Source organism: Oryzias latipes, chromosome 2, assembly GCF_053564925.1.
Source record: "Oryzias latipes strain Hd-rR chromosome 2, Olatipes_Hd-rR_3.1".
Taxonomy (NCBI): Eukaryota; Metazoa; Chordata; class Actinopteri; order Beloniformes; family Adrianichthyidae; genus Oryzias; species Oryzias latipes.
Window position 1 is genome coordinate 20,462,512 of NC_136238.1, and position 19,723 is coordinate 20,482,234.

At 40.4% G+C, this 19,723-nt stretch overlaps 2 protein-coding genes and 1 non-coding gene across 3 annotated transcripts in view; all 3 read left to right on the top strand.

The window, feature by feature from the left end:
• Positions 1 to 19,723, top strand: part of LOC110016566 (uncharacterized) — a 173,392-nt gene that overhangs the window by 51,047 nt on the left and 102,622 nt on the right. The window lies entirely within an intron of this gene.
• Positions 2,624 to 5,000, top strand: LOC110013710 (prostaglandin D2 receptor 2-like). The gene has a single exon (XM_020700198.2). It carries the CDS (start codon positions 2,635 to 2,637, stop codon positions 3,928 to 3,930), a length of 1,296 nt encoding a protein of 431 aa, XP_020555857.1. The 5' UTR covers positions 2,624 to 2,634; the 3' UTR covers positions 3,931 to 5,000.
• trnah-gug (transfer RNA histidin (anticodon GUG)) lies at positions 14,840 to 14,911 on the top strand. The gene has a single exon. It is a non-coding gene; the product is annotated as a tRNA-His (tRNA).

Here is a 19,723-nt window from a genome sequence, read left to right on the forward strand (position 1 = left end):
TCTGATCACTTTAGTTATTCCAGTCATCTGGAACGTTATATACGCCATCTTTCATTTTTCTAATATTTATCACACTCAATAAAATCTGTGCAAGTAATACTAAACTATCTATTTTTTTATAACAGACAGTTACTGATAGTGTATGGTAAGCCAAAAAAACCTGTAGAGTTTCTTTATAACAGTTGAGTGTTTATGACATATGGGCTTTCTGACAAAACCCTGTATTTCTAAGGCAACAGTGGGAATCGAACCCAGGTGTCCTTTGGGTCAGTCTTACACCCAGTCAACTGAGATGTCCAGCTCCATATCTTTTCTGCATTGCAGTAAAAAAGTACATTTACACATTGTGTCGGGATATGCTTTTCCATTCTAACGTAACGCAACAATTTTGAATACAACTGATCATTGTTTTTTTTTCCCCCCTGGTCAAATTCACGGCAAGAGTTAGTCAGATAAAACATGTTCGGTTCCAAGCTAAATACCAAGCCAACCAAACCTATTATAATACCAAGAAGAAAAAAAAAAGAAATAGCCTCTCCACCTGCACTGCTAAACAATCGTTAAAAAAACGTTTTACTTTACTGTTAGGTTTAAAATACTACCTTCCTTCTCCAACTGCTGCCCCAAATGTGTGATTGTAGGGATGAATCATCAATGTCTTGGAATCTGGTCCTGGCACGGAATGAGAAAACATTGACAACGAGCTCGGCACTTGAAGCAGGACTGAAAGCTGCACACAGCTGAAAGAAAATTAGGAACAATTGGTTGGGGGTCACAGGTCAAAACTTGAAAACATGATGGGAATAGTACTTAAATTAAATAGTGGAAAAGTGAAATAACAGCAAGAGAGGGGGAAAGAGAATTATTACTAAGAGTGAAAAGGAGTAATTAATCACTCCGGTTTGTTTGGATTCCTTTATATTTCCGACATGTATTGACTGATGCAGGAAACAAAAACCCTTTCAATGACAGGAAGATGATTAAGCAAATAGGACAAAGGGAATTATTTCCCTTCTCATGTCATTGTAAAGATTACAGTTCATTCTTACTTTAGAAATTGTTAAATTTGTTTTTGCTGCCATTTAATTCAAATAATAACTTATACTGCATGACAAAGCTAGCTGGGGATCATATTTGTCTTTTTAACAAAAACATATAAAAAAAACATTTAAAAATAGAAAAAATAGGTTTTATGTGATTAATATACAATTGTTTGAGAATGTACACAATTTTCTTTGAAAATGAATTCTTTCTAGCGATTCCGGTTATTTCTGCTTTTACATTTTGTGGTGTTACAATCAGGTGGTGTACCATAAATCATTCAGCACAAACATTATGAACCAGTTAATTTGTTCTAACAAAGCAATTCCAAGCAGCATGAGGTTGTATTGTGGTTCTAGTGTTCTGTAGAATTGGCGTTGCTCAGGGCCTGGAATGTTGCCACATTGCAGGAACAGGTTTTGACTTGTATTGATACCTCCAGTTTTTGTTGTGTTTTTCTGTCATGATTTTTTCTTTCAAAGTTTACAGTTTAAAGGAAATCCCTCCGTGTGTTATCAAGTGCTTGAATTTACTGTACGTGATTTTTTAGCATCCCTGAAACCCCAGCTATGTGACACAGTTTTAATGACAACTTCAATCAAGAGATGACTCCTGAGGATAGCTACACCCCCTTTTTCTTTTTTTGGTCTGTACAGAACTCACAGTTTACTGTTGGCAAATAATAACAAGAAAGACAGTCACAGAATAACCAAATAGTAGTTGTTTAAAGTACATAAATATACAAGTGAGTTTTTCCAGGTGCTCCTCTGTTCTACAAAAAACTTTTTTCTACTAAATAATAGCTTTGGTTATCCCACACACAGTTTTTCTCAGTCGCTTTAGTACAATTCTCAGATCAGAATGAAATTTCCAAAGCTATTTGTTCAATCCTCACATCATGGTGTCACTTGTGCACATCATATAAGCAGTTTCTCACTTCTTTGAACAAGTTGCAATTGCTTTGGTACATCCATGCAAATGATTATGTACAATTCTCTGCTCTTTGCTACATTATCAATTGTTTATGTCATGTTGATCAAAATGTATTATATAGTTCACTGTGCAATAGTCTTACTCCTCAAAACACCTAGTCATTAGTTCATCGTATAAGTCATTAACTGCAAAATGGTTGACCAAGTTGTCATAATGTGACAAACATATTTCGCTGCATTGCAAGAGAGAATATTTGCTGTGATGTGGATGAGAATTTGTGGCCTAACATACAGGAACGACAAGAGGTGTAGGAAGACCACACCAATTCCTACTGCACTGCCTGTACTGTTGTACAGAATATTGTCCTATCTTTTTTTCCCTTTGTGTTACTGTTTGCAGTGTTACTGTAAACTCACATTTTACTTAATCATCACTAACTTTTGCATATATAAGGAATACATACTTCAATCCAGCCAAGAATATATGAAAATTGATTTTCAATTGAATATAATCATATTGGAAAACCTTCTAATGGGCATCCTGCCAACCGGATCACACTCAAAGCATCAAGATATTCACACATACTTTGTTCTAGTTATAATTAGATAAGGTGTGATTAATCTTTGTGTTTTTTGTGTTTTTAGAAACTTTATACTCACAATGGATAAAGGTGAACCGCTCCTCTGCCCTTTGCTACAAAAGATGACGGTCCATGGACTCAACAACAACACCAAGGCCAACTTGGTAGTAGTTGGTGTCCACGGTCTGGTCTCCTTGTTGGGGATTTTGGAAAATGCTCTGATCATCTGGGTTTTGGGATTCCGCCTCTCAAGTCGCACAGTGACTTCTGTTTGGGTGCTCAATCTGGCCCTTACAGACTTTCTGGCCACCCTGATGCTTCCCCTCTTTACTGCCTACCTTCACTCTTCCCACAGTTGGGAGCTTGGCGATGCTCTCTGCAAAGTCCAAGCCTCCATTTTTTTTTTCAACATGTTTGTATCGGCCTTTCTGTTGGCAGCTATTTCCCTGGACCGCTTACTTCTTGTGTTCAAGCCAATATGGAGCCTTAAGCATCGGTCTGTGGCTGGAGCGTGGAAGGTGTCCGCACTGGGCTGGCTGTGGGGGGCAATAAACACAGCACCTTACTTTGTGTTTCGTTCGGTGGTTGAAAAGATGGATGGAAGGAAGTTGTGTTATTACAACTTTGCCCTGTATTTGCCTTCCAATGGAACTCTGCAAAGGGACTGTGATGTGAGACACGGAACAACGGCTATTTCCAAGATGTTGTTGGCTTTCCTGATCCCTCTGATGGTCATAACAGGAAGCCACATTAAAATCGCTCTCACTCTAAACGCAAGAAACAAGTGGAGAAAGCGAAGTGCTATCGTCCAATCTGACAAACGGAACACCTTGAGTACCAATGAAGCATCAAAACGGGAATTTGGTAATGCAAGTACTAAAAGAAACAGTATAATGCTTGGGCCAATTTTTACAAAGTCAAGAAAGAAGAGTCTGTATCCCTCGTCTTTCAGAGCTAATGGTCAGAACAAGCTCTCCCCGAGTTTCAAAAAAATGGTGGCAGCTGTGGTTTTAGTGTTTGCACTCTGCTGGGCTCCTTATCAAATCTTCTGCATGATTGAACTCACAGCTCAGGATAATGAAGAAACTCTCAAACTGGTGGAGACGTGGCTCCCTCTGGCTGCAACACTTGCTTTCCTAAACCCAGTACTAAATCCCATCCTGTATGCCTTCAGCTGCCCAAACTTTTTTGTGAGGATTCGACAAAATTTGGGTGCAGTGTTTGACGAACTGGTGGCAGAGAAAGACGGGGAATCTAATGTCCCAATCAACACCATCAGAGCTCAAATGAGGCAAGGGAGCAATCGGGATGTCACAGTCACAACACCAGGCTCTCCGAAGAGTTCCTCTTCACTTAGACAATCATCTCACTCTTAGTTCTACCCACGGTGTCCTTACGCTATACCACAGCCATTAGTAAGGTGTGTGTTTTGGCTCCTGACAGCCCGCACAAAAATGCTTCATGCAAGTGATATGTAAGTTTCTGTATTAAGTCCGTGGGCTGATCACACAAACTACACTCTGATTGTCTAATTTACTCGTTTCAAACAGTGTGGTTAGCTAGCACCTTTCCCTATAACCCTTGTGCTACTGTAGGAAACTGTACTACGCCTTTGTAGGTTCCTAGAAGGTGTTCAGCATCGAGGAAGAGATGACCAGGATTCAGACGGTTAAAGATTTACAAAGTTTATTATTATTATTAACTACAAAGTAATTAAGAGTACTCCAGATATCCGGTCTTAATTTGATATGATTTGAAATGGTTTATTTTAAGCAATCAAATAGAAATAATACACAAAAGCAATACAATCATCAGTTATACATTCATATAGTAACTAATCAAACTTTGGATAATTAGGCACATTAATAAATATTGCTTGGAAGGGAGTGGAAGGAAGCAAACTTATATAATCCCACCCCGTTATACTGTAACCATTTTATTACATGATTTATCAATATCCGGTTCCTAGCTTTTATCAGACAGAATTAGGAATCGTAAAGTATCAATAAAGCACATGACAAAGATGAATTACTTAATTATTATGTAAAAATAACTATATCGGAAATCAACATGGCAAATGCAGATCAGTTATCTAGAATATATGCAGATTATGTTACTTATAAAAGTCATTCATATGATTAAAAAATAACACTATATCAGTAAAATACACAACACTGTTTCAGAGATTTTCATAGCAAAATGTCATCAAGTATCAAAAGTTAAAAACGTGCAAAATTATGTTACATTAGGAAAGATTTTTGCATCAATTTATCAATTTTTTGGAGCAAGTGAAGTAATATCATTAAAAGTCAATCAATTTACCCATTTTCAATAATTGATTATTCCTTTGTTTTACTATTTTTTTGTATTTTTGTTATGTTTTTATTTTTATTTTTTTATAATAAAGTAATGCTGTAAGGGAAAATAAAAAAGGGTCCATAATCTGTCGATTGTCCAAGGTTGGCATTTTTCTTGACTCTGGGGTCTGTGATGCACACGGTTATGTGTGTCTGATTCACAGGGAGTTCAAGCTAACAAGAGAGCAATACAGCCAGAAGAGAGGAGTTCTTCGAAGAGAAGTCTTCATAGTGGCGTGCGCTGAGTACTTCCTCCTCTGTGCGGCAGCCGAATTATCTGCAGGCAGCTGCCCAAGAACTTATTTGAAGTTGCTTGCTGCATGTTTCGTTTTTTGTCTTCAATGGTTGATTTCCTGTTTTCATAGAAGGGGCCTGATAACCGTTGGTTGACTTCAGCTGGTTCCGCGAAAACAAGCGATGAATTCCCCCACCCGGGGTGCGAAGGCTATATGGTTCCTGTTGCGCATGACAAGATCTGCATGCTCAGTAGACCTCCATATTTCTTCCTTTGTGGGTGGATGGCTGCATGCTTTGAAATGTCACTTTTGTGAAGTGAACTTTGTCACAGATCACGAGTAAATGGAAGAGTGGGTGTGGTACACAGAATGCATGTAAGTTTGGACATTAACACTTCAATGCAATAAAAGATTAAAACAGCAAGCACACGTTTATTCATTCCCTCTCTTGATCTCCTGAAGGGAGATCACATAAACGGAATTAACCTGTGGCATCTAGCCATCACATCGAGATCGTAACAAAAGCATCAAAAATCCTTCAGAGTGTGGCCGTTCAGCTTATCGCTTAGCAAAGAGTACATGTACGTCCGTAACCTTCTAATTTAGTGAACACACTTAGCAGTCACATGGAATACATACACAGTAGGAATTTTAAGTAAAATGATGAAACAGCAAACCTAAAAAGCATTAGCATAACACTTAAATGCACCCTTAAATGTACCCTTAAATTTACCCTTACATTTACCTGTGGATAAAAGAGCCTTGAGGTTAAGGGGAAAAGAGGGGTTAAGACGCAATCATTTACATGAGATGTTGGCCGACAACAAGAGGTAGAGATGGATCAGCAAGTGGTAGCATGGCATACTAACCGTGCTCCCGATCCCTTCCTCCTACCGCCCTCTCTATGAGATGTGTCATAAGTGACCTTATGCAGGGAATACAACAACAAACACAGAGAAAGTGCAGGGCGTGTATAAACACTTACCATTTGATGTGCGGGGTTATACCCTGCTGCTGCCTTTGCTGCCGCGTCAGTTGCGTTATTTCCTTGTGTTGTTAGTGAGTTACCCTTACTGTGTCCCGGGACCTTGACCACAGCCACTCTGGAGGGCAATTGCAGTGCGTGGTCCAGTCGCTGCATCAGGTCCTTATGAACTAAGGGTTCCCCTTTTGCTGTAAAATAACAATTCCTTTTCCATGCAACGAGATCTAACAATGCAGCTGACACTGCTTCGGCAGAGTCAGAGTGAACTGTTACTTTTTCTCCAGACGCAGCTTCGAGAGCCAGAACAGGGCAGGACTTTTGCGGCTTGTGCTGACGGTTTTACTGTTAACGTTTGTGTAGTTAGGGTGGTGAACTCACCCCTGGAGGAATCCACCACAGCAGCCGCTGCCTGAAGGGTGCCTGATGTGGACCGGAAACAGCAACCATCTGTAAAGAGAATTCTCCCTTCTGTAAGAGGTTTTGTTTCCAGGTCTGGCCTGGCTCTAAGTTCTTTTGCCACAGCTACAAAACAAGAGTGAGGGTCCATAGAAATTCCCTCCGACATGTTAATCCCAGTGTGTTGGTACTGAATGTTCCGAGCCCTCAGAGTTTTCAGCAGCCTTGTCTGTCTGAAAGGCGACAGCGTGAAAGAGGATGAAGCCACATGTGATGTGACCAAGTGCTCTGTCAAGATTATCAAGGGATGTGACATGACCACATGTGCTGTCTTGAGAATAACTTTTGTCAGTCCTGCAGCATAACGAGTACATGGCGGGGAACGGGCTTCAACGGCATGCAGGGAGATGCTACAATACATTAGAACGTACCGTCTGCCTTGGTTTTTCTGGAAGAGGACAGCAATAACACCTGTGGGCGTCATGGAAGTGCCGAGATAAAATGGCTGGTTATAGTCAGGGGGCGCAAGAGCAGCGGCGCATGCCATGTCTTGCACTAGTTTCACAAAAATCTCATCAGTCTCTGGGGTCCAGTCTAACGCAGCTGTGAGGTCAGTTGTTCCCTTTTCTTTAATCACTGACCTCAAGGGGGCGGTGCGTTCTAGAAAAACAAGGGAGGAAGTGCCTTCTCTATCCACAGAGGCCCAAGAAAGATAACATTTCTCTAACTGTCTCCGGACGTTTATCTTGCAGGATGGACATTCTATGCTCAGTAGACATTGAGGATCCTGTACTGGAAACAGTTCTGCGTGGAAGTGTTACTTCTCTTCTGCAGCATTGCAGTTTCTTTTTAGACACTTTAAAACCCAAATCACAGAACTTCAAGAGAAGATTTTCTGTTGCTTGAAGGGAGGATTCAGCAGTTGGGGCTGCCAGGGATACAGATCACCATTCGGGAAGGTGATTTGTCTCCCATCTGGAGAACATAGGATGCTGGCTCCTGTTTTGACAAGAATATCCCGTCCCAACAGATTCGCCGGTGTGTATGGTGAATGCACAAATGAATGTTCCACCATCTGACCGGCCATTTCAAAGGTCAGTGGGATAGTTTTTTGCAGGTTTTGGGGGGTCCCAGAGAAGCCAACAAAAATCATATGTTCATTTTTCATAGCAGGTGGAGGGAACGGACAGTTTATAGAGGAACATGTTGCACCAGGTCATCGCCTCCTTGGTTCTTTCAAATTATCCTACCGCGCAAAATTATTTAAACTCTTTTTCGTACACCCCTAATGGTGTCCCAGGCTTAACAGACGCAAACCCTCCGTTTTTGGACCTTTTTCCAAGGACTAACAGGTAAACCCACACACGTCCTTATTGCACTTCTGACTTCAATACAACTGGGGTCCGAACTTCCACTCATCCAGATTCTCCTTTTATTTAATTTATTCAATTTGCAGAAATTCCTTAAAAGGTTTTCTTCTTACCGTTCGTTTGAGGCAGCAGGAGAATTTACCGTGTGGAAGGATGTCCCCGACTTTACGCCGAAAGTCTCAATAATCTGGTCCTCCTTCCCAAGCTGCTTCTCAAAGAAAGATTTTTCTCCTGTGTATCCTGAGTTCCGCTGGACTCATCCCCTCGGGCACGTAGATTCGTTGACAGCTGGACCGCCCACTTCCTTCGGTCCATATTTGGAGCTTGACCACACTGTCGGTCCTCTTCACAGGTAAAATGCTTTCCCATCTGTTCATGACAAATCCGCTGTGGACAACCGAACCCCGTAGCAATTGCTGGAGTGAAAGGTTAGCTTCTTCCTGCGCATGGGAATGCATGGAACTAACTCTATGGCTGCAATAACTTCTTGCAGTGTGAAGTCGGAGTCAAGATGACGCCTTGCGGCATCAGTTAACCTGGGCAAATGAAGAGAGCCAAAGAATCTATGTCAGGCTGTGATAAGCTATGACCTGAAAAGTAAGGTCTATGATAAAACTCTTTGAAACGATTATTAATTTCTACTTGGTTTGTTAGAAGAGTGCCATTTTTTTTTTTTTTTATTTTATGAATAGCTCTTGAAGCCAGCATTCCTTTAAGTTGCTGTGCTTATTGGGCTTATCTCCTATCTCAAAATAATTTTGGCTCAGTTTCAATAAAATATTATTAATTTGACTGCTCATGATTACATTGTATTCATATTTAAGTTTAAGCATGTCTCTGTAGTCAGAGGGGGATTTAGAAGTTTTATATGTCCTGTCTAGACTAGAAAGGGCAATTTTAATTTCAGAAAGCCTTTTATTTTGTTCCTTTTTGAGAGCTGAGGTATAAGAAATAATGTCACCACGAACTTTCAGTGTTTCCCATAACGTTAAGTCAGACACCTCCCCATTATCATTCATTTTACTAAATTCTTTGAGTTTAAAAGCAATGTGTTTATTAAAGTGATCATCGCTGAGAAGAGTGGGGTTGAAGCGCCAGGAATAGTTTTGTTCAGGTAGATTTAGGGACAGTGATCCAGACACAGGGCTGTGATTTGATATTTTAAAATGTCATGGTATCTGGAATTTGTGATTTGTGAAATGAGGTTAGAGCTGGTTAAAAAATAATCTATCCGACTATAAGATTTGTGCACACTGGAAAAGAAACAATAATCTTTATCTGTGGGGTGTTGAATTCTCCAAATATCTACTAAATTTTTATTTTTCACGAGATTGTGTAAAACCCGCAGAGATAGACTTTTTGGAGAAGGGCGCGAGGATAGACGGTCGAGGAAAGGATCTACGTAGCAGTTCCAATCTCCTGAGATGTTTGAGTAATATTCATCCTGCAACAAGTCAATTACTTTCCTGAAAAATGTTGGACCATCTGTGTTCGGGCCATACACATTTAAGAAAGTTAATGGAAAGGAATCTATCAGGCCTGAGACCATCACAAATCTGCCCTGTGGATCAGTTTTCACAGATGTTAATTGAAAAGGGACGTTTTTACTAAATAATATGGCTACCCCTCGGGCATGTGATGTAAAAGATGACTGGTATACCCGAGACACCCAGTTACGCTTCAAAATATGCTGCATTGTACCTTTAATATGGGTCTCCTGAAGAAAAATTACATCCGTATGAAGAGATTTCAGATGTTTGAATACTTTCCCCCTTTTCAGTATTGAACCAAGCCCTCTAACATTCCAGGACACCATCTGTAATTCTCTGTTTCATACGTGCATGTTACTTTGTGATCTATTCATTCTGATGAGGACAATGAGAAAAGAATGACCAACATGAGGTTTAATATGCTTAACAGCCTATTCAAAACTGGCAGTAATAAGACACAGAGAAAAAATAATGCAATTTGTGCCCCTGAACCATAGAACAAGACAAAAACAAAACAAACTGTCCCCCCTCCCCAATGAATGCGTCCTTCTGAACTTGACGCATAACATTCCCCTTTAACTAAACCAGGAGCTGCCGGACAAATAGTAAGAGAGGTAAACACCCACCACCATGGTATTATGTTAAAATAAAATGAATTACACACCACCAACATAGGATAAATATCAGCAATGATTGTTGATCAGTTTCACACCTGCTTGTTCAGGTGTGAAACTTGTTCATCCTTGTTCATCCAGACAGGCCCTGATAAAACACTGAGTAGTTAGGAATACGAAAGATCGTAAAATACTTCTTTGTGTTCATATGATTCTATTGAACTTGATAAGAATGACGGTACCGCGATTACCTGCAGCTATAACTGTTTTCTGAAAAGTTCCGCCCCTTTAGCTGTCTCCACCAATCATTCTTGGAGGCTTAATCACATATCAGTCTGACCAATCATAAGTGGTTAAATGCTTCACTTTCTTGTTCTGATTCTGCTCATAAAGTCACTTAGTTCTAATAAAAAGTACCAGCTAAAGCTTGTCTTTAGCGATGTAGCTTTCCACAGAATCCGTTGACAGACAGATTCTCATTCTCAAAGTGTCCTTGGGCAAGACACTGTACCCCACCTTGCCACTGGTAGTAGCTTGGTGCCATTGTTTGGCAGTGGAGCTGCCATCAATGTGTGAATGTGTGTGTGAATGGGTCTGTGACTGTAAAGCGTTTTTGGCCTTGGAGTAAGGTAGAAAAGCTCTTTATAAGTATATACCATCTACCATTCTAGCCTTTCCTGCCACAATTATCACAAAAATGCATGTGAGATTGTGGACAGGCTTTAGATCTATGCAGACTATGAGTGTCTTCTTTTAAGAATTTTGGATGGTGGTGTGCTGTGGGATTTTTGTCAAGATTAAAGTGTGCCGTGGCTCAAAAAGGTTGAAAAACCCTGCTGTAAATATTACCATGATTCAGTGATGACATCATTCAATGATTACATCATCAAATAATGACATTATGCAATGACATTATATGATGTCATGTTTTGATGATATTAAATCATATCATCAAATGATGACATGAAATGATGTCATTTTGCATCATGGCATGATGGGATTTAAATGTATAAATACTCCCCAGAGATCAGTATTCCTTCAACTCAAGGAGACACAAAGAAAATAAATCAGCTATCAAGAATGAGAAAAATGATGCAACAGGAAGAAAAAGTTACAAGACTCTGGTCCGATATTGTTGAAAATGAGAGTGACATCGTCCTGGACGACGACTTTTATAACATGATTGTCTTCCCCGAGGAAAGTTCCAGAGAGGAGACCAGTCAGGACTCTCTCATCCCCCAAGACAATTCATCTCAAATCTCTGATGGTGACAGGAAATGTAGTCAGAGTGACTTTGAAGGTGATCTGGAGGTCAACAATATGATGTCCCCTGACAATAGCTACACCCATGAGCACAGTCTGGACTCTCAAGACAATTCATCTCAATTCTCTGAGTGTGACAGGAAATTTAGTCAGAGTGACTTTGAAGGTGATCTGGAGTTTTACTACTCGATGTCCCCTGACAACAGCTACACTGAAGAGCAGACCGATGAGCACAGTCTGGACTCTCCCACCCCCAGAGAATATCCATTTGGACCCTCTGATTCAGATAGTGAGGATGACAATTCAAGAGATTCTGATTCAGAAGACTCACTATCAGAGGAGTCTCAAGAAGAAACTGACGTCAACGATCTTAATGGATTGATCTCACAGCGCAATAAGCTAAAAAGCTGTTTAGCTAAGAGGGAAAGGAACATCGCAAAAAAACTGGACCTCCTCAAGAAATATGAGCAGGAGGCACTTAAGGCTGATGAAGACTGGTTGTTTTCTGAAAAAAGTATTGAGCAGGAGCGTCACATTAGACAAGAGAGGCGAAAGGAAATCAGAGAACTTGAGGAGAAGATCCAAAATGTGACAGAATTCCTCAAGGTGGAAAAGAAACCAAGCTACTCAAAGGGTTACAAGACAGTTTTAGAAGACACAGAAATGGTCACAAAACAACTGCTTGAAATCAACAATCTAAATTTACACATGGAAGATCAAATAGGAAAACAAAAGGAGAAAAGAGAAAATCTTGAAATTCAGGTGGTAGAGATGGTCTTTCTGTCCAACTTAGCAACCAATAGAATCAGCAACCAAGCAGAGACAATTGTGTGTGCACCTCAACAGAATACATCAACCCAGACTGAATTTGATAGACCTGAAAGTGCCTCTGGATTGAACCAAATAACAGCCTCAGCTTGTTTGGAATCACAAAAAAGTATTTTTACTATTGGAGCTGCACCTAAGAAAACGACCAATAGGAGAGGAAAAAACAAGACCATTAGCCCTAAAGCAAAGCCGGACGCCTCTTCTCAACTGCTAGACACACTGAAAGTGAATCCACCACATCAGTTCAGTTGGGTTCAGTCAGAAGAAGCAGCCGTTAAAGTCAGCAGCCAGGCTAAATCCAGTGGGTGTGCACCTCAGGAAAAGTCTTGCCAACAACAAAGTTCTTTTGCAAAGAAAGTCTCGACATCGGACAAAGTGAAAGCCTCCTTGTTGTTAGAACCTCAGAAGACTATCTTTACCATTGGAGCTGCACCTCAGAAAGCAACCAATAGAAGAAAAACTAAGAGCATTTGCCCTAAAGCAAAGCCGGACGCCTCTTCTCAACTGCTAGACACACTGAAAGTGAATCCACCACATCAGTTCAGTTGGGTTCAGTCAGAAGAAGCAGCCGTTAAAGTCAGCTTCAATGCAAGCAGCAATGCATAGGTGTAAAAATTAGATAACATTAGCTAGTAGGAATAAAAGTATTTTAGTAATAAAAAGGTGTGACAGGTTTTTTTAAATGAATTCATATTGAATTATTTAGTATTAAAAATTGTTAGTTTTTTTTACTAAAATAAATTTAAGTTGTCATTAATTTATTTTAAATATTTATTCTTTATTTAAAAGTACAGAAACAAGTCTAAAGTTGATAAATATTTGTAGGTCTTTGTTTTTATATATTATTCATATATTCATTTAGTTAGTTTATCTCTGTTTGACTTGAAGTTTCTCTTGGTCTTTGTATTAAAAAGTATTAATATAACACTAAAAAATAGATTTATATACAAATATACGAATATGTTAGGATATATTGTCTTAGACAGAAAAATACAAAAAGATAGACTCATAAATATCTCAACGTACAGAGATTGCTTTACAGAAAAATATAGTGATGCATGAAATATCCAAAAATATATAGAGATAAAGTTCTTAAACAAAATATGAAAAATATTTCTGGACAAGCATACAAATATAAATACAGAGCCCTCAGTAAACCAACGTTAAAGGTGTGGAGGGGTTTGGGAGCTGGAGTTATTCAAGGAGCAAAGATGTCTGGGGCTAACTCCCCTGCTGTTGTCACCCATGGCAGACAGGTCCGAAGTGACGAGCCAGGCCAAGAGCGGTTCAAAGCTCCTTCATGAGAAGGAACCATGAAGTTCTTATAATGTTGCCTGAATTGGTGCAACCCCAGCCCCACTGTTCCATCCCTTTAAATCCATGCTGCCTACTTAAAAAGGGATGAATATGTAACATAAAGACAAAACAAAACAACCAGTGAGGGATCAGCAATAAATGGTGGCTAGGTCGTTTATTACAGGTATTGCACCAACAAAGAGGGATAAGAAAACAAGGACACAAATGAAGGGGGGTTAGTAAATAGCAAATTAGAGAGCATGGCTATTTCAACAACAAGGGAAGACAGAAATACCACACAAAATACAGCAAACTGAAAAGAACCTGAAACGTAAAAACACAAAAGAGAAGCTCAACACCAGGGCAAAAAACTCCAAAAGTAATAAATGAGGGCAAAACCAGGCAAGATGAGCTAAGGCAAACAACTGGGGCAGGCTGACACAAAGAGAAACCACCCAGGAATTTCAGCCGCCCCTAGTCCAAGGAAACCCGAGCGTTTATATGCTATATGTCTTGTGGGGTCCAGATGACCCCACTCCCAAAGTTAAAGTGCCGTGGATAGCACAAGGGTAATAAGGTAATCACTATGTGGAGAATAGTTTTGTGTTCCTTTGTGCATTAGTGGGTTCTCTCCGGGTGCTCCGGCTTTCCCTAGATTCTAAAAAAGATTTTTTTTAAATGAATTAGAGGCTAAGAGTGCAAATTTCCCTCACCATCACTCACCTCTACACGCCACCCGCCCTCGCTGTCTGCATCTACGCGTTCTCTTTCTGTTAGGCTGTCTGAGCTGCATGTGGCTAAAAGTGATAGTAATAAAAGTAAAATAGTAGTTAGTAATAGTAAAAATATAATAGTACTAATAATAATATTAATAATAATAAAATATACAATTCAACTATACAATAAGTAATTAATAATGAATACAATTAAAAAAATAATACAAATAATCAAACAAACAAATAAATAAATAAATAAATAAATAAATATTAAATAAATAAATAAATAAATATCAGTCACCAACATGTAGATAATGAACCAAATTAAATCCGGGCAGTCCTGTGGGTTTTCTCCCATTATTTCAGTTTCCCCACAGTAATTGTTAGTGATTGGCTAGTGACTGATAAATATCCCCCCCCTGAATCGCCACCTTATCGTGGTGGAGGGGTTTGCGTGCCCGAATGATCCCAGGAGCCGGTACCTGGGTGGTGTTCCACCTCAAACTGGTCCTGGGAGACGGGTCAGACTAAGGGCGATTCAACCAAAAACCTTTTCATACATCTACCTACTCCCCCCAATAAGAGTTACCAGTGCCCCACCCTGGAGCCAGACTAGTTAGTTCTTGTCTGGTGGCTTTTAATTGCTCTGGGGCAGTGGGGCCTGTGGTCTGTGTTCTGACCAAAAAGCCCTGGAGAGCAACAAAGACTAGAACTGTGACCACAATCACTTCTCAGCTGTGATCGTATAGTGGTTAGTACTCTGCGTTGTGGCCGCAGCAACCCCGGTTCGAATCCGGGTCACAGCAGGATGTTCAGAAATTATGAACGATCCCTTTCAGTAAATTTGCAATGTTTAATCATGAACACCTTCAATGTTGAAAAATCTTCACACCATCTTGGAGGTAAAATACATCCAAGATGCCAAAACTTGGCTGTCTGGACTCCACATGCCCAACAGCTTCAGTCTGTTGGACAACACTTCCACAATTTCAAAATGCTTTGGAACTTCAATAAACTGTGATCATTTTGGGTTCATTCATGTACACCAATCAACGAAAATTTCAATGTCTATTACGTCACGCCTGTCCAAGGGCGGAGTGAGTCATTACCGTATTTTCACGACTATAAGGCGCACTTAAAAGTCATACATTTTCTTCCGCCAGCAGGGGGCGCCCTATGAGCCGGTGCGCCTTTTGTGCAGTTGTGGGTCGTAGAAGAAGATGGAGTGAGGGAGGGAGAGAGACGTGAAGGCCAAGTGGAACCTAACTGCAGTGCAACTGTCTAAATTTTAAAGCCTTCTATGCTCCTTCTACCTCATAACCCTCAAACATTTCAGTACAGGAGGAGTGAGCAGAGAAGCAGCTGGCCCACTGCTTTAAACTGCTGTTTTCGCTAGCGCAAAGGAGAAATGCAGAGACAGACTGGCGCAGTTCTGTGTGTCTGTGTGTGTGCTGAAAGGAGCAGGTTTTCGCCAGCGCATATGAAGAAAGGAGACCCGAAAGTCTGTCTCTGTGTATATGTGTGTGCTGAAAGCAGCTCCGTTTTCTAGCGCATAGAAAGGAAGAAAGGTGACGGCACACGCAGTGTCTCTGTGTGTGTGCTGTGTGTTCAGCGCTTGTAAGGAGGAAGGGAGACAAGAGCGCTGCAAGTGAGCGACCATTCAGTTTGTGGTCAGTTAGGGAGAACAGTAACAAGATAAAAATGTTTCCTCTAAAAAAATCAGAGACTGGATGTTTTATTAACCCACTCTAGAAGCGCTGAGGTTCTGAACGGGGCGTTAACGTGCCTGCGCCTTAACACCCGGTGCGCCTTTTGTATGTGTCAAAGATGGTAAAATCCCCCATGACTGAGACCGCGCCCTAACATCCGGTGCGCCTTATGGTCGTGAAAATACTGTACTTGTCTCTGACGGCCTACGCTGCTGCCGGAGCTGGACGGAAAGGCCATTGTAAGCTCTAACCCAACCGAAAAAAGATAGTCTTAAGAGTATTTGTTGTGAAAGATGTAGTTGTCTCATACAGATTTTTAATGGTTTTATTCCCTCGAATCCTGTGGACAGTGCAGGTGCTGTTCATGCGATCAGTGCATGTTCCTTGTTCTCACCGAACACGGTTGCGCATTTTCCCCCCGCAAAAGCATATGTAATTGAAGGTCTAAAGTGTGCTTTAATTAGAATGTGGCTTAGGAGCTCCGTACAACAGCATCATCTGTACATCAACTTACAAGAGAATACTTCACAAAACACTTACCATACGCACAACAATCATAGCCTCTGCTTTCAACGACTCTAAAGGGAACTCTCAAACACACATGTACTCTCCTTATGATTGCAGCCACTCCTCTCTACGACCATCCATGGGCGTGGATTACCCAAAGAGCCACAGCAGCCGTACAGGTGCAGATGCTTTTATCTTTAAACATCTATGGCCTTAAGTCACCAAGTTCCCATCCAAGTGTCACAGGCTCTCACAATTCTGGGTATTTGTATTGTTCTCACTGTCAGATTCTTCTACCAGTGAAAATCTGAATAAACAGTTAACAGCATATGCTACTCATGCAGTTGGTGCTTTATTACCTTCTTAGAAGGCTTGCTTTAAATTCACAGTCCCATTCCCCAATAGACACACACATTCACACATTACAAAATAGTGGCGCCAACCTTAAATGACCAGGACAAAAACAGGATTTAATGTCTTGCCCAAGGACCCTTGGACACTTGGGAAGGCATGGTGGAAATGAGCTTGTTGTTTTTGTCTTCATTTTGGTGTCACTTTCAGACTCAGTAAAGACAGCTGTTGTGATAAAGTCTTCTTCTTCAAGGTTGGTTTCTTGTCTCACACCTTGGTGTACCAAGATCACTATGGTGTTTTCTGTATGGTGATTAAAGCCAGTGTCTACCCACATGCCGCTGTTAAGGCTGATACAACGTAAAGAGAGAATAGAACAATGTTTCTGACTAAAAGGGGCAAAAGTATTGAGATGAAAGACCAGAGTTGTCACCTGCTGTGATTGTGATGTGAAAATGTGTCTCTCCTATATGTGTGTATGAAGATAACAAACTCAGCATTTCTACTGTTCTTGAGGTCCAACTGTGTTCTGACAAAAAAGCCCTGGAGAGCAACAAAGACTAGAACTGTGGCCACTATCACTTCTCAGCTGTGATCGTATAGTTGTTAGTACTCTGCGTTGTGGCCGCAGCAACCCCGGTTCGAATCCAGGTCACAGCAGGATGTTCAGAAATTATGAATGATCCCTTTTTGTAAATTTGCAATGTTTAATCATGAACACCTTCAATGCTGAAAAATCTTCACACCATCTTTGAGGTAAAATACATCCAAGATGCCACAACTTAGCTGTCTGGACTCCACATGCCTAACAGCTTCAGTCTGTTGGACAACACTTCCACAACTTCAAAATGCTTTGGAACTTCAATAAACTGTGATCATTTTGGGTTCATTCATGTACACTAATCAACGAGAATTTCAATGTCTATTATGTCACGCCTTTCCAAAGGCGGAGTGAGTTATTACTTGTCCCCGATGGCCTACGCTGCTGCTGGAGCTTGACAGAAAGGCCATTGTAAGGCCTAACCTAACTGAAAAAAGATAGTCTTAAGAGTATTTCTAGTGAAAGATGTAGGTGAGTCATACAAATTTTCAGTGGTTTAATCCCTCCTATCCTGTGGACAGTGCAGGTGCTGTTCATGCGATCAGTGCATGTTCCTTGTTCTCACCAAACACGGTTGCACATTTTTTTCTCGCAAAAGCCTATGTAATTGAAGGTCTAAAGTGTGCTTTGATTAGAATGTGGCTTAGGAGCTCCGTACAACAGCATCATCGGTACATCAACTTACAAGAGAATACTTCACAAAACCACAGAAAACCTCCCGGGCCAGATCTGATAGAGCCTTCCTTTCTAAAAATGGCTGCTGATTTTATTGCTCAGCCTCCTACAACACTTTTTAATCTGTCAAATGAAACTCAAGAAATTCCTTCCATCTGGAAGTCAGCTTTTGTTACTCCCCACTTAAAAGCAGGTGACCCAGCAGTTTTAACCAACTACAGGCCAATCTCCAATTTGTGTGTCTTGTCAAAAATTCTTGAATCTCTTGTGTGCGAGCAACTCAAAGAGTTTTTATACTCAAATGAGCTTCTCTCAACATTACAGTCGGGTTTCAGGAAAAAGCACAGTACCATTACTGCTGCTACAAAAGTGATAAATGACATTCTTGTTGCTCTTGACAATAAGCAGTACTGTGCTGCTCTCTTTATTGATTTATCAAAAGCATTTGACACTGTGGATCACATTGTGTTAAAACAAAGACTTATCAGTTTTGGCCTTTCAGATCATGCAGTCTCCTGGCTCACAAATTACATGAAGAACAGAACCCAATGTGTTAGACAGGACGGTTTGTGTTCTGAATTCTTAAATGTACACAAGGGGGTGCCACAGGGTTCTGTATTAGGACCCCTCCTATTTGTCATGTATATAAATAATATAGATCAAAATGTGTCTCATGCAAATATGCATTTTTATGCCGATGACACAATTATTTACTGCTTTGACCCATCCCCTACCACCCTACCACTGCTGTTAAATATCTGCAAAAAGCTTTTGATACGGTACAGCACACATTTCTCCAGCTAAAATTAACGGTTAATGCAGACAAAACCAAATTAATGCTGTTCTCAAACTCTAGAAAAACACCACAGGGTTTCCTTACAGTTTCCACTCTAGAAGGAAATGAAATTGAGTTGGTTCACGTGTACAAATATCTGGGAATCTTGATTGATGATGCACTCTCATTCAAGCCCCACATTGAAAATCTTGTTAGGAAACTAAAATTGAAACTGGGTTTTTTATTTCGAAACAAGTGTTGTTTTTCATTTGGGATTAAAAAACGACTTGTCACAGCAACTTTCTTATCCATTTTAGATTATGGAGACCTTTTATATATGAATGCAACAGCTCAATGTTTGAGTAAGATTGATTCCGTGTATCACGCCGCTTTGAGGTTTGTGACAAACTGCAAGGCCTCAACTCATCATTGTGAACTGTACTCTCGAGTGGGATGGTCTTCTCTGTCCACCAGGACGCTCACACACTGGTGCATTTTTATTTACAAATCTCTTCTTGGACTTTTACCTTCCTACATTTGCAGCCTGATCAAGCTGAGGCCTGTGGAATCATACGGACTGCGCTCAAATGACCATCTATCGCTCGCCGTTCCATTTGCTCGTACAGAACTGGGGAAAAAGGCTTTTGTCTTTTCTGCCCCCTCCACATGGAACACTCTACAGAAAAGATGGAAATTAAAAGAACTCATTCCTCTAAATATTTTTAAATCCAAGCTGAGATTTGAGGAGAAAGTCACTTTTAACTGTACCTGTTTTACATGAGTTCTAATTTTTATTTGTTTTTAATGTTGACATTTTTATTGTAAATGTAATTTATTGTTTCCCCCCTAGCCAGGACTCCCTCGAAAAAGAGATTCTTAATCTCAATGGGAAAATTCCTGGGTAAATAAAGGTTAAATAAAAAATAAAAATAAATAAAACACTTACCATACGCACAACAATCATAGCTTCTGCTTTCAACAAGCCTAAAGGGAACTCTCA